Genomic DNA, 16,061 nt, shown 5'->3' on the forward strand with positions numbered 1-16,061 from the left:
TGGGTACTACCAATGTCGTTGACCTTTGCAGGAAGAATGAACTTATAATCACTATCTATGATGGAAAAAGCTGACTGTTGTTTTTTTGGTTTTGTGTGTGTGTGTGTGTGTGTGTGGGGGGGGGGGGGGTATTCAGGCCCAAATCCCAATCCATTTGTGGTGGAAATTGTAAGCCCTCCAAAACCACCAAAGTTACTGCAGGATATCTGAGCATGTCCCGCAGTAATGCAATTTTTTTGCTGTGTTAGGCAGTTCCTAATGCAGCTTGGTACTACCAACCACCCCTTTTCCTGTTGAAAAGGAAGCTTCCGATTAAATTTTATTCTGGTATACAGTTGTTAAGGTAAGTACTAATGAAAACTAATTTAAATGCATTACCATCGTTCTTTTAATTTCTACCCCTCATTTATTGTTTTATTTTTTTATTTGAAGGCTAAAGTTCTTACAGATTTAAGGTTTTTTACTGAGGCCTGTTATGAGCTATTTCATCTTAATCAAGGACAAAGAATTCCCAAGAGACTGGGCGAAGGCTTCAGATATGCTACTAATGATATGGTAAAATAACGTAAATGTTTTAAAATGTTCTTCTCCCTAAAAATTGGTCAGAAAATTTCAGCATATTTTATTTGCAAGAGTTTAGCAAGTTATTTGAGGGGTAATTTTAAGAAACATTTCCATAGGTACAACAGTGTTTTGCAGGCAAAAATGGACTTTTGCAAAATTACTCTCCAAATATATCTGAAGACTTTATGCACCAACAAACCAAGGGGTGGGAATGGCCCAAGCGACGAATCAAGAAAAATTAATGAGTCTTTATTATATGGAATCGGCACAATTGAAACACTAGGGGATCCTTTTACTAAGGTGCACCTGTTACACTTGTGGTGGTAAATGTGAGCCCTTCAAAACCCACCAGAAACCCACTGTACCCACATCTAGGTGTCCCCCTTTACCCCTTAGGGCTATGGTAGTGTTGTACAGTTGTGGGGAGTGGGATTTGGGGGGGGGTTGGGGGGCTCAGCACACAAGGTATGGGAGCTATGCACCTGGGAGCAATGTATGAAGTCCACTGCAGTGCCCCCTAGGGTGCCCGGTTGGTGTCTTGGCATGTCAGGGGGAACAGTGCACTACGAATGCTGGCTCCTCCCATGACCAAATGGCTATTAAACTTGTGGTGGTAAATGTGAGCCCTCCAAAACCCATCACAAACCCACTGTACCCACATCTAGGTGCCCCCCTTCATCCCTAAGGGCTATGATAGTGGTGTACAGTTGTGGGGAGTGGGTTTTGGGGGGCTCAGCACACAAGGTAAAGGAGCTATGTACCTGGGAGCTTTTTCTGAAGTCCACTGCATTGCCCCCTAGGGTGCCCGGTTGGTGTCCTGGCATGTGAGGGGGACCAGTGCACTACGAATCCTGGCTCCTCCCACTACCAAATGGCTTGCATTTGGTCGTTTCTGAGATGGGCATCCTCGGTTTCCATTATCGTCAAAAATTGGGAACGACCATCTCTAGGGACGACCATCTGTAAGGTCAACCTAAATGTGGAAATTTGGGCATCCCTGACCGTATTATCGAAACGAAAGATGGCCGCCCATCTTGTTTCGATAATATAGGTTTCCCCGCCCCTTCACAGGACGTCCTGCGAGGATGCCCTCAGGAAAACTTGGGCGCCCCGTTCGATTATGCCCCTCCACGGGACTTTGTAAGTCTAAGTGCTTTGAAAATACGCTCCCATGTGTAGCATGTTTCGCCACAAGGCTGAACCAAGGAACTTCTCCACAGCATGCTGACTGTGCCATCTTGACTGGTAATTAACAATGAGGATTGTTAATGGCCAATAAATACTTCTGATACAACTAATCTATGCTTAACTGTGCTTATTGCTGGAAGACTCATTGATAACCACCTCAAAACCAAAAATGATTTACATACAATTTTACAGGTGTTTGCACTATCCCTAATGGGTTCACATTCTAAGTATTATATTGTACCTGGGGCAATGGAGGACTACGGGACTTCCCCAAGGTCACACGGAGCTGCAGAGGGAATTGAACATGGTTCCCTAGGTCCAGAACCTGCTGCACTAACCGTCAGGCCACTCCTCCACTCTGTTTCCTATAATATAAGCCAGGCATTAATGTGTTTGTTACTTTCTGTGGAATAATTTTCAAAGGGAAAGTATCTGTATACTTTTCCCTTGAAAACTGTTGTGTCCTGTTATAAAATTATCCTCTCTAAACACTTTTGAGTTCTTCCCACTGAATAACTAGCTTTGGGTACTACAAATGTTATTGACCTTTCCAGGAAGAATGAACTTGCAATCACTATCTGTTTTAGGCTTTAAAAGATGGAAAATGCTGACAGTTTTTGGGTACCTTCAGAGTGCCAGGCGACTAAGTCCTTGGATTTGTTATTCTTTGCCTTTCTTTTTTTTATTTCATATGGTGTCATGTGATTATTGTTTTTGTTTTGTTTAAAAATCTTTCAGATAATACAGAAATTAGACATGTCAAAATCACTTCTGGTGAATGAAAATTTGCAAGTAAGAAAACTATTATAATACGCTTTGATTATGTATCTTTTCTAGAGACTTCATTTCCATTGCAAAAAGCTTTTGCTGCAACATATATCTTCTCTGTTTCTAAATATATTACTGCTGTAACAGACAACACCCCACTGCCCCGTTCTTCTAAGACAGGGTTCTCAACCGAGTCCTTAGGACACAGTAATGGGTTAAATTTGCATGCACTGCCTCTATTGCATGCAAATCTACCTCATGCATATTCATTGTGTGAATCCTGAAAATCTGACCGAGTGGGTGTGTCCCAAGGAATGGGTTGAGAACCACTGTCCTAAGACCTAGGTTTTGATTTTGTGCAGATTGTTATCAGGACCTTTAATGGAAAGAGTCATTATTAACTGGAACTCTGTTCCCTGGACTATCAGTGCGTGTTCAGTTCTTTCCTCAACAAACCAATTTGTTTTGCCTATGACTTATTCTTGAGCCAATGTTTTCAACAAGCACACTTTATGACCCACGTCTGATCACCAAACTCCCCTCCCCCATATATAGCAATCAATAATGACACTTTCTCATCAATTGGATAAATCAGGCTGCAGTTTTCTTATTAACTTGACAGTCAGTATCTCCCCCTCTACGGGAGTCAAGAAATAGGAACAATGCTACAAGACAGGCTCGCCCCATGCAAGCAAAGCCTGCTTGACTGTTGCCGAAGCCTAGGGCTTATCAGACAACCCACTTTGTCCAAGGATGGTTGCCAGCTTTCCACATCATCTGCCTATACCAAGAGGCAGGAGCGTGGGAAAGCTGCCACAATAGAGTCTTGAGGCTTGGCAGAAATGAGTTCAAATCCATTGTATACTGCATTGTATACAGAATGTTAAGAATTATTAGGAAAGGAATGGAAAACAAAAATAGGAATGTTATAATGCCTTTGTATTGCTCCATGATGCATCTCGAATACTGTGTGCAATTCTGGTCACCACATCTCGAAAAAGATACAGCAGAACTAGAAAAAGTACAGAGAAGGGTGACGAAAATGGTAAAGGGGATGGATGACTTTCCTATGAGGAAAGGTTGAAGTGGCTACGGCTTTTCAGCGTGGAAAAAGAAGGCTGAGGGGAGATATGATAGAGGTCTATAAAATACTGAGTGGAGTGGAATGGGTAGATGTGAATCGCTTGTTTACTCTTTCCAAAAGGATTAGGGGACACACAATGAAGCTACTAAGTAGTAAATTTAAAACAAACCAAAGAAAATATTTCTTCACTCAACATGTAATTATACTCTGGAATTTGTTGCCAGAGAATGTGGTAAAAGCAGTTAGCTCAGCAGGGTTTAAAAAAAGGTTTGAATAATTTCCTAAAAGGAAAGTCCATAAGCCATTATTAAGATGGACTTAGGAAAATCTACTACTTATTTCTAGGATAAGCAATGTAAAATCTGCTTTACTGTTCTGGGATCTTGCCTGGATTGGCCACTGTTGAAATCAGGATACTAGGTTTGATGGACCTTTGGTCTGTCCCAGTATGGCAATGCTTATGTTCTTATTTCTCTTTCCACCCATTCTTTGGTTAAGGTATTTGCCTCCAAAGTTGCTACTGATGAGCTGTGATAATATGGGGAGTGTTATATATCCATCATTTTCAATTGCTGCTAGGGTATTTGACATAACAAACAAGAACAACATAACATAAGGAATAATGAGCAGGGAGGGTGATAGGGCTAGACATCCAACCATTTGGGATGAAGGAGAGAAGCAAGAAGCAGAGGAAGAGTTGCAACCTTAGTTTTAAACTTGGATATGCCTTGCCATCAGCCTACAGACAAACATAAGAATATCCATACTGGGCCAGACCAATGGTCCATCTAGCCCAGTATTCTGCTTCCAATAGTAGCCAATAGCTGTCACATGCTCACTCCCATCCCCCAATGGCCATGACTGCTCACTCAATATAATGACAGCAGCCACGAGGGATGATGATCCCTTGACCTATCATACTCAAAGGAAGGTACCTGCCAAAAAGGGAGCCAGTGTTACATCGTTGGATATGATGCCCTCCATGACTGTAGGAAATGGGGGGAGGGGGACATGAGTTCGGTGGTGAAATGGGCATGTACTGGAAGTGCCCTACTAGCCATGCTGTACCTTTCTATACAGTTTTAAAGCCAAGTGGTGAAAACTATAGGAGCCAGTGCCCTAATCTGAGGTTGACTATATAGGAATGGCCTTATAACATGAAGAATTTTTGTCATAAACCAGGATGTTAATAGTATGAAGGTAATTTTCAATGCCATTTCCTCAGTGCTTTACCACAGAAATGGAATTTTGTAAAACTGCTCGCTTTTAATGCTAGTAAAAGTATATGCAAATGCCATGCTAAGTATGCATTTTTCCCCACAAGGGAAGGTATTCTTACAGGTAGGGTTGAACAGTACTTGGAGCTATGTACATACTTGTGAATTAAGCTATAGTGATCTAGGAAGAAAGAAGATAATTATAGCTACTGGACTCTAGCTATCTTTTATATATATATATATATATATATATATATATATATATATATATATAATACCCTGTAAAGCCTTTTTCATGCACCTTTTATTTATTTATTTATTTTGCAAATTTCAATACAATGTGCTGCTTCACAGTAGCTCATTAATGTTGAATTTAAATAAACTTTTGTGCATGGCAGACTATACATGAATGTTTACAATTGCAAACAGACAAATGTGATTTTATGACAAAAGTAGATTTTGTGCAAAAGCAGGAAAATATTTCAATTTTTATGCCTTTTGTGGCATTTTATGCAGTTTATAACATAGTTCCTTTTGTAAAAAAAACAAAAATAACAAAAATCATAGTTAATACAGTGCCCCATGATTGAGCTACAAAAATACATCATTTCACAACCAAATATGACTTTGTTACAAAGGGAAGACTGACATTTATTTTATTGTAAATTTAGATGGAATGCAAACATGCTTGTAATTCGAATGCCTTGCCAACAAATATGAGGCAAGAACCAGATTGTTTGACCTTTTTGCAAATTGCTGAAGACCAGATTTCTATCATCTTATTTCCGTTTTTATTGTCCATATATAGGAAGTGTGGTTATCCTAACACGTAAATGAAATTTTTTTTCGAGATTGATTACCTGGGGATAATGTGTCGATTTTATAGTTTTTACGATAATTGAATTTTATGGATGTGATTTAATTTTGTTTTGGTTAATTTAACTTTAGAATTGTATGGGTTTTTTTTTTTTTAGTACTGATGTTGAAAATTTGCAATCCACCCTGAAACTGTGTTGTTGCAGAATATAAATGTGCCATTAAATTAAATTGTTAATATTTGTTTCAGCTAATACAAGAAATCCTTAATGAAAAGCCGAGTCTTGAATTTACGTCTATTTGCGAGCATCAAATTATGAACAAATTAATCCTTGCAAAAATACATTTCATTATAAGCCTTTGTGCCACAATGAGCATTATCCCTGAAATGCTGACAAAATCTAGCTATACCGTGATCCAAGGATCCATTAAAGGAAAAAAAGATTCCAGTGCACAAGGTAATAAACATTATAGAGGGCAAAAGCTATTCTTTAGTCTTGTGTGTTATTTAATTTATATTTGGGGAGGGGGGGTTACTAAGGGACTAAGGGCCCTGTTTACTAACGTGCGTTAGGGTTTTTATTGTGCCTACACTTAGCGTGCGCTAACCATGTAGGCACGTACATGGTTAAAACTGTTAACGCACCTATAACGCTGCTTAGTACACAGGGCCCTACAAGAGGTGGGTCCAGGGGTGCCTAGGAGAGGGTGAGAAGCTTTAGAGAAGGCTGTATGAGGAGTGGTGGTCTTTACGGCGAGATGTACGGGGGACTCTTTGGAGGGGTTGTGTTTAGGGGGCCTCTGTGTATGTATGTTGGGGGGGGGGGGGTGGATTTGGGTGGGGATGGGGAAGCAAGGTCGCTCCAAACCCTTTAAAAATGCTCCTCAAGGTCATCAAGCCACAGGTTAGCAGCCTGATGCTCCCGGGCAGAAAAAATAATACCAGCCTTGAGCTGGCATTCGTTATCTTGGAGTAATGCAGCTTGAGGTGTTTATTGCAAGCTGCATTATTTGATTTAAAAAAAATAGGTATTTTGCATGCATTTGCGTACTTTGCCTTTCATTATTATGTTTCCCATTGAAACCTAAGCTAATGTGCTTCACGATTAATGTAATAGACATTATTATCATTTAACCCATGATAAGGGGCAAATAATGTGCATTATTGCCTTAACACAGTCTAGTTGACAAACACTCAATCCCAAGTCATAAAGCCATACATAAGCCTGTGAGGGAATCCGTGGGACCATTAGATCATGAAGGAGCAAAAAAAAGGGGCACTCAGGGAGGACAAGGCCATATCAGAGAGACTGAAGAAATTCTTTGCTTCAGGAGCAGGTGGGGGAAGAGAGGTTGGTGATTGGGAGGCGAGGATAGTGGAGGGCAGACTTATACGGTCTGTGCCAGAGCCGGTGATGGGAGGCGGGACTGGTGGCTGGGAGGTGGGAAATACTGCTGGGCAGACTTGTACGGTCTGTGCCCTGAAAAAGGCAGGTACAAATCAAGGTAAGGTATACACATATGAGTTTATCTTGTTGGGCAGACTGGATGGACCATGTAGGTCTTTTTCTGCCATCATATACTATGTTACTATGTATGTATGTAGTTACATTAATTCATCTCTTCTATTTTATGTACCAGCAGTCTTCTTTCACTTTGAAAATTCAAACCTAGGCACATGGGAGCCTTTTACTAAAGTTCATTAATCAGTTCAGGTGGGACGTAGAAAGCAATTAACACCGTGGTTAGATGCTTAGTTGTCCTTTAAAAGCAGCGCAAAAAAAGTGGTCTTTCCTGTGCGCTAAGGCCATTTTTAGTGCAGCAGTAAAATGACTGATTTTCAAATCTTTGTATTAATGGCCATGCGCTAACGTTAAGAGGGATTAGCGCATGATCCCTTACTGACACCTATTTTGTAGGCATTAAGAGCTCACATGCTAAACACGTGCTAATCAGCACGCATCAGTGTAGTTGCGCTAACTGATTACTGCAGAAACTCTGCTTACTGCAGCTTGGTAAAAGGACCTCAGTGCACTAATTCAGCCAGTGGTGTTCCTAGGGGCGCTGACACCCGGGGCGGATCGCCGATGCGCCCCGCCTCCCCCCCGTGCAGCGCGAACCCCCCTGGCGAAAGTACAGCCCCCCACCCCGGCGAAAGAACCCCCATCCCCCGGGTGCACGCCGCTAGGGGGGGGTGCCGCGCGCCGGTCAGCGTCGTTCGTTTCCATGCTCCCTCTGCCCCCGAACAGGTTACTTCCTGTTCCGGGGCAGAGGGAGCATGGAAACGAACGATGCTGACCGGCGCACGGCCCCCCCCCCCAGCGGCGTGCACCCGGGGCGGACCGCCCCCACCTTGGTACGCCACTGAATTCAGCAATTAAATCTATTGTGTGGCATGGAGCAGAGAATGGACATAGACTTAGGGTTACCGTATTTGGTCCCCCAAAAAAGAGGACACATGCCCTGCTCCCACCCCGCCCGCCACACCCCGCTCTGCCCCCTGTCACATATCGCCCCACCCCTTTCACTCCCCGTCCCCTCACACCCCCCTAAGGGTGTCCTATCCCCTAGTCCTCTCCCCTTACCTTACTGTACTGCCCTGGTGGTCTAGTGATCTCTTCGGGGCAGGAAAGAACCCCTTCTTTCCTGCCCGGAGCGCCGCCCTGCGTTCTCTTCTCCTTGCAATGTCGACGGTCCCGGTGCCGATTCAAAATGGCTACCGAGAGTTGAAGTCGCCCAGTTGCCCGGCCATGTCCTGAAAAAGAGGACACCTCTGGGTAAAAGCGGACATATGGTCAGTGGCATTCCTGCCATCGATGACACCCGGGGCGGATTGCCGATGCGCCCCCCCCCCGGGTGCAGCGCCCCCCCCCCCCACGAAATGATACCTCCCCCCCGCCGGCGAAATGACACCCCCCCGGGTGCACGCCGCTGGGGTGAGGGGGGGGTGCCGCGGCACGTGCCTGTCAGATCTGAGTTCGCTACACTAACTTCGCTGGTTCGCTGCAGCTCCCTCTGCCACAGAATAGGAAGTAACCTGTTCCGGGGCAGAGGGAGGGAGCTGCAGCGAACCAGCGAAGTTAGTGTAGCGAGCTCGAAGCCCACAGGCGCGCGCTGCGGCACCCCCCAGCGGCGTGCACCCGGAGTGGACTGCCCCCCCCCCCCTTGGTACGCCACTGCATATGGAGATCACCATATGACCACCTCAGTCAGTACCATTAAGTGCATCCTCATTATCTTTCATGCCCTTGACATGCAATAAGTGTAAACCACCCGATATGCGGCGCTATTTAACCTGCCAGGAACAATTCCTGGCTGGTTAAATAGCCTCAAGCCAGCTAAACACCCAAAAGACATTACACAATGTGTTACCCGCAAGCGAGCCTTCTCCGGAGTAGCCCCCGCACTCTGGAATGCACTCCCTGAGAGGTACGCTTAACACAAGACTATCTCGTGACCCCTGCGGAAGGCTTTGTGCTGAAACACTGCCCATGTAGGGTGTTTGTTTCAGTATATTTTTGGCGAATAAACTCTTGGACGCTCGTTGTACGTAATGTTGGTACCTGGATATAGCCTGCTATTGAGTATCCAGGCCTAAATTTGGTAGTGGTGGCTGACACTTGGGGGTCCTTTTACTAAGCTGCATGAACCAGTTAGCATGTCCATGTTGCTGCGTGCTGATGTGTGCAGGATTAATGCATGAGCCCTTATGGCTGCATGCTAATGGCAATGTTTGTGTATTGCCTTTAATTAATTTATGGACCTCATGGACTCTATTACCCTCCCCCTCTTTTCCCTCATCCTTTGTAATTACAGTCCTTGCTGTTTACCTTACTATACTTTGTTTGTTTACCGGATTGGCAATTGCCTTTTACGGTCTGATGTTAGCAGTGCATTTTTTTCTAGCAAAAAAGGTGCCATTACTCAAATGCTAGGCCACCCTTCAGGGGTGGGGTGATCACTGAGGGACCCACCCCACAATAGCCAGACCTCCTGCAACCAGTGACACAGAATCTATGACATGGCAGAATTGGTGTGTAGAGCCTGAGCTCTTTCACTAAAACTTGGGGGTCCATGGATCAATTTTAGCAGACAATGGAAAAGGTGCCGGTACTCAGTACCCCCTCAAAAAAAGCCCTGGATGTTAGCCACATTGAGCCTGCTGGTGGGTGGGAAAAATGTGCGGTATAAATGTTATAAAGAAATAAATAAATTTAGAAAATGGAAAATTGGCTGTTTTCTGGCTGTGGTAAAAATGGTCTTAGTGTGCGAGAAAGACCCATGTAAGATTGTGCGAAGGCCAGTTTTTTTTTTTTTACCACAGCTTAGCTAAAGGGTACCACCTTTCTCTGGCACAACAAAAGCAGTTTACATTTATTATATTTAGGTACTTTCATTGTCTCTAGTGGGCTCCCAGTCTTCTTAAAAAACAATGCTGACTACCCTTGGCCGAATATTAAACCCTACATTTGTGAATATTTTATATCCCCGATAAAAGTTTCAAACTGGAACCGAGGCTCCTACTACAGTTTAACTTGTTCAGTTTTATACTTGCATAATTTTTGAGTTCCCTGTTCTCCTTTTATATCAAAACTAGTAAAAAAGGCCCGTTTCTGACACAATTGAAACGGGCGCTAGCAAGGTTTTCCTCGGAGTGTGTATGTTTGAGAGAGCGTGTGTGACAGAGAGAGTGGGTGCGAGTGTGTCTGTGAGAGAGAGTGTGTGCGCCTGGGGCCCCTCCCTCCCACCCAGTTCCAGTGTCCCCCCTTCCTCTGTGTTCCAGGGTTGTCGTTCCCCCTCCCTCCCTCCAAGTTCCAGGGTCGTCCCCCCGTTTTTTTTTTTTTTAAGTTTTTGTACAGGTGGTGCATTCCCCCCCTCCTCCCCTCTCGTCCCCTCCTCCGTTCTAGACCCCCCTCCCTCCCTCCCTCCCTCCGAGTTCCAGACCCCTCCCGCTCTCCGAGTTCCAGACCCCACCTCCCTCCCTCCGATTTGCAGACCCCCTTCCTCCAGTTTTCCCGACCCCCCCTCAGAGTTCCTGACCCCTGGACCCCCCTGACGCGACCCTCCTGAGCCCCCCTTCCCGCCGCCAACCCTCGGGGCTTCGGAACCCATCTGTGAAGAAAGTTACGGACACAGGCAGGTAGACGCATGGAATGTTGGAGATGAGAATTATTATATAGGATATATAACATTGACATGAAATGTCAATGTAGGGCAGGAAAATGTTAGATACAATGTAAAAAATTGTTTTTCGAATTTATTGCAGCAAGTCTTTGGAAGAAAACTTGAGACTTTGGAATGATCTGTACAGTAACTACAGTATGAAATGTAATAATTTGGTTTTCTCATTTTCTTATTACTTTACCATACAGCTCAGAAGCAACAGCCAGAAATGACTGCCACTATACAACTTGTTGGTAAACAGAACCTTACAGTAGCTAAGTTAAAGGTACTTTTTTATAGAGCTGGTTACAGTGATCTTTGATATATAGAAATTCATATCAAAATTATAAAATTACTCCTTTGAAGTCAGTTCTATAAAGGAGCATCTACTTTTAGGCACCAAGAAAGTACCTATCTGGATCTGTCTCTATATAGGAAAGTAGGGGGCTATTTCCTTATAGAATGCTAGTATATAACAGGGGCATAGCCAGACTTCGGTGGGAGGGGGGTCCAGAGCCTGAGGTGAGGGGGCACATTTTAGCCCCCCCTGGCGCCGCCGACCCCCCCTCTGCCATTGCCGACCCCCCACCACTTTTCACAACCTCCCGCCCTCTCGACCCCCCCGCGAACCCTCCCCCACCATCACCTACCTTCGGTTTTGCTGGCGGGGACCCCAATCCCCGCCAGCCGACGTCCTCTTCGTCCTGCAGTCAAAAACATCTTTGTTCTGTTGCATGCTGACGTCCTGCACATTGTACATGCAGGACGTCAGACTCAGAGAACAGAACGAAGGTAGGTGACGTCGGGGGAGGGTTCGTGGGGGGGGGGGTCCAGGAGGAAATCTATGGGGGCCCAGGCCCCCTCAGGCCCCACGTAGCTACGCCACTGGTATATAATTAGGTGCAAATACTTACACCAGCCATAGAGTCGATTATATATTCTCATGCCTAGATTGCTAATACATGTTCATAAAATATAGTAGGCAGTTGCAAAGCAGAAGAGAAGAGATGATTCCAAGAACTCTAGAAGTCATGCAGTCTTCAAAACAATGTTTTATTCTCCAACAGAAAACGCCAGTGTAGACCGGTCCCAACAGGGGCCGTGTTTCAGCAATTGGCTTTAATCGGGGGTCCTTACAATACAATCAATAAAATAATCACAAAGACAAATTAATAACTAAATACAAAGAAATAATAAAATATGAAAACAATATAAAAATTATGAAAATTATAATACATGACACAGTGAACAGATAAAATGAAAAGCACACATAAATTGTGCACATGAATAGCCTGTGTATTATAATAGATCTAATCCAAAGATGAGTGCTAGAACCAAAAATCATGTCAGTGATGGAGCATGTGTAATATTAAAATCAGCCGTAGAACAACAAAGAAAGTCCAATTCTCCCGCAAAAACACACAAAGAAACAACAAGTCAAGCGGAAGATATTCAGAAGGACCAGACTGAAGTCACAGATGTTGACAGTCAAAAACGATGGTTTTATTAAGACCCTACACTGTCCGTGTTTCGGCCAAGAGGCCTTCTTCAGGGGTCTAAAACAAAAATATAAATACAAATATAAATAAAAATAAAAATGAAACACTTGTTCCATATATGGTGCGATGTGTAAAGTTAAAAAGTGACATAAATGTAAAAGACAAAAGTTACATATGATAGCATGCGGATTATGCAAATGAATAATAAACATATATGTATAGCATCAATAGTTGCAAAATACATATTAAAGGCAAAGAACTTAAAAGCAACAACAATTTATTATAAACCAAACATAAACATTAATTAAAATGAAAATAAAACATATATGTAAACATATATATATATATATACATATACATACTGATAATTAAAGGCAAGATGTAATTATAAAAATGATAATAAAAACGGACATAAAATTTGGTAAATGCAAGCATAAGCGATAAATGGTGATACCAAAAAGAAACCATTGCTGAGATATCATTGAAAATGTTTCGTACCTTGAAATTGGCAAACACAGATAATCCAATCAAAAGTGCTTATGTAATAAACCAATCTGGATGGAACTCAGGATAAGAGCTATAAAAAACTATAGAAACAAAAAGTATTAAATTTGTAAAATAACATTATGAGAATAAGCCATTAAATAGTGTGATGTAAACTTGAACAATTAATATCTACAGATTATATGTGAAAAAACCTGTCATATAAGCTATAAACATGAAGTGTTGAAGGGAACAAGAGTTACCCGACTTTATTGTTACAGAACACTCTATATTATTGTAATAATATAATATGAAGTAATGCGTGTCTGTCGCAGGATATAGTGAAATAGAAGAAAAAAATGTAGTAATACGGAACAACCCAATCGCCTAAACAGCTCGATGGCCATTAAAAATACAAAAATATAAAGATATAACATAAGAGGCTACAGGTCGGATGAATAATAATGGAATTAGTAAAAAACACATAATGTATGTGAAAATTCTAAAAGGATCGATGTAAAACTTAGAACCTTACCGCTGAGTCTGTCCAAATACAGCGTAAGTCTCCAAATCTGTGAAAAAGCTGGCTATAATGAAAACGCTGCTATTTAAAAGGAACGGAATGATGTAATGATCTGTTTGAAGCAATGAATGGTAGGGTCTTAATAAACCATCATTTTTGACTGTCAACATCTGTGACTTCAGTCTGGTCCTTCTGAATATCTTCCGCTTGACTTGTTGTTTCTTTATATTAAAATCAGCCAACATCTGTGGAATGAAGAAGGAAGCAGTGCATAAAGATTAAGCATTTGTGTTATAATAAAGAAGCTAATCACAAAGAGAGTGATAAAAGTAATAGTAATGTGAAAATGGTACCACCGTCATATCAGAAATAGTGATATAAGAGGAGATGAAAAGAACCTGCTCAGAACATATGAAAACTAATAAAAAGGCCATGATATCAGAAATAGTAGGCACAAGAATACTCCTGTTGTAATTGTAGAGTATAGGGAGGGTGGGATTAGAGGATTAGGACTAAAAAATTGGGGATGGGTAGGGTTGGGATTGCAGCTCTTAACAGGGAGAGTCACAAGAGTCAGAACTCTCTCATTCCTTTGCTTGCAACCTTATCATCAAGTATAGAATCCTATCTTATGGATCCATCTTTTTTTTGCCTTTTGGAGACATTGGGATAGGGTTGGGGGGGGGGATGAAAATGTATAAAATTGTTGACAAGTCTTTTATATCTTTAGATCTGTATATCGAATGCCCATGTTGATTGACTGTTTTGTTTGTGTCATCAATAAAAACCTTTAAACCTAAACTATAGTATTCTATAATTTACATATATAAACATGTGCTCCTCCCATCCTCTGCCTAGGCTCCGCCCATGTATACTCTCATCTTCAAACATTTAGATGCCATTTTATAGAATAGCACGAAGCTGGAATATTGGTATTTAAGCACATATGTGTTCATTAGTGCTGGTACACGCATTTTATGTACCTAAATGTTGGTGCCATCTTTACAATTTCCAGGTTTACTTAAGATTTAATATACTGCCCAATGGTTTATGATTTATATGCACTTACCTAACTGGTAGACCACAGTGGTTTACAAAATTAAAAAAAAAAAAAGAGATAATCAGAAAGGAACTACAAATCGTGACAGGAAAGAATACACAGTCATATCATACTCGTACATACCTAAGAACAAACATGGGAAAAGGGCAAGGAAGGGCAAGCCAGGGTAAGGAAAGGAAAAAGGAACAAACCACAAGGGCAACAGGGAACAGCCACTCCAACCTAATTTAAAGAAAAGGCCTTTTTAATGAGTCAAGTCTTCAATAAAAGTTTAACATCTTATGATCAACTGTATTTAAATCATGTACTGACTTTATCATAACCTTACTCTGTAAGCCACATTGAGCCTGCAAAAAGGTGGGATACAAACGCAATAAATAAATAAATGTTTTAGAAGATTGCTCAGATCGAATAGGGAGGGGAAGGAAATTCCAGATGAAGAGCAGACAAAATAGAAAGCATGGTGCCTGGTTGATTCAAGTTGTACATTTCTAGGACTAGGGAGAACAATCTGGAAATCATTAAGTGATCAGAGTAAACGAGCTGAGGAATAGGGAATTGAATTGCGAGATTTGATAAGTGAGGAGGGACACCTATCTTAAAAAGCCTTGAATGTCAAAGTGCAGAGCTGGAAAAATAACACGATTTTTGACCGGAAGCAAGTGATACTTCTGCAGTAGGGGGGGTAACATGATCGAACATAGGGGCGTGACAAGATGGATAGCAGTGTTTTGGAGGGACTGGAGATGCTTAAGGTAAAAACAACTAATTCCCAAACAATGTTACAGTAGTCCAATCTTGAGACCAGGAAGGATAGAATAAGTGAATGAAAAGAGGTATGATCAAAATACTTCCTGATAGAGTGGAGATGACGCAAAGTAAAGAAGCCTGATTTACAAAGACCAGAGATCTGAGGGGTAAAAGAAAGACTTGAGTCAAGTGTGACACCTAAATAATGGAATGATTCTACCAGGGCAATGGGGGTGCCAAAAAGATTTAAAGGTAGTTTACAATATACTATACACTACTATGGAGAGAAGAAAGGAACATCATTTGTAGCAGAACAGAGAAGCAGAGTAGATTCTCAGTGGTTTTCAAGGGTGCCCACCTGAGCAACGCAAGTGGGGTGGAGGCAAAAAGGACAAAGAACCAGTGCTTCAAAGGTTAGGCACGATCACTTCTGCCAGGTCAATGGCTGGTGTAAGTGGGTGGACTAGTCAAAATGTGCAGCCGATAGCATTCTATAAACAATGCATGTGATTGGGAGCAGGGGCGTAGCTGCTATGGGGCCACGGGGGCCAGGAACCCCGTAGATTTGGCCCTGGACCCCCCTGCCAACGACCCTCTCAACCTCAACCCCCGCCAGCCGAAGTCTTCTTGCTTCGTTTGGTTTCTGAGTCTGTCTGACGTCGTCAGACTCTCAGAAACAGAACGAAGCCTTGCGATCTGCAGGGCTTCGTTCAGTTTCTGAGTCTGTCTGACGTCCTGCCCGTACAACGAGCAGGACGTCAGACTCAGAAACCAAACGAAGCAAGAAGACTTCGGCTGGCGGGGGTTGGGGTCCCCCGCCAGCAAAGGTAGGCAACGTCACGGTGACGGTGGGCGGGGGTCGCCGGCGGGCGGGCCACAGTTGTTGGAGGTGTTTCTGGTGGCAGCGGGGGGGGGGGGGGGGTGTCGGCAATGGCAGGCGGGCGGT

The 16,061-nt window shown here is 42.8% G+C and overlaps 1 protein-coding gene across 1 annotated transcript in view; it reads left to right on the forward strand.

Moving 5' to 3' along the window:
* CFAP54 (cilia and flagella associated protein 54) overlaps positions 1-16,061 on the forward strand; it is a 276,413-nt gene that overhangs the window by 173,891 nt on the left and 86,461 nt on the right. Inside the window, 4 exon segments of the mRNA XM_030214871.1 lie at positions 433-555; positions 2,491-2,544; positions 5,888-6,095; positions 11,010-11,086. Of these exon segments, the coding sequence (XP_030070731.1) occupies positions 433-555; positions 2,491-2,544; positions 5,888-6,095; positions 11,010-11,086 (462 nt within the window).

The sequence above is a fragment of the Microcaecilia unicolor genome, chromosome 9 (assembly GCF_901765095.1).
Source record: "Microcaecilia unicolor chromosome 9, aMicUni1.1, whole genome shotgun sequence".
Lineage (NCBI taxonomy): Eukaryota > Metazoa > Chordata > Amphibia > Gymnophiona > Siphonopidae > Microcaecilia > Microcaecilia unicolor.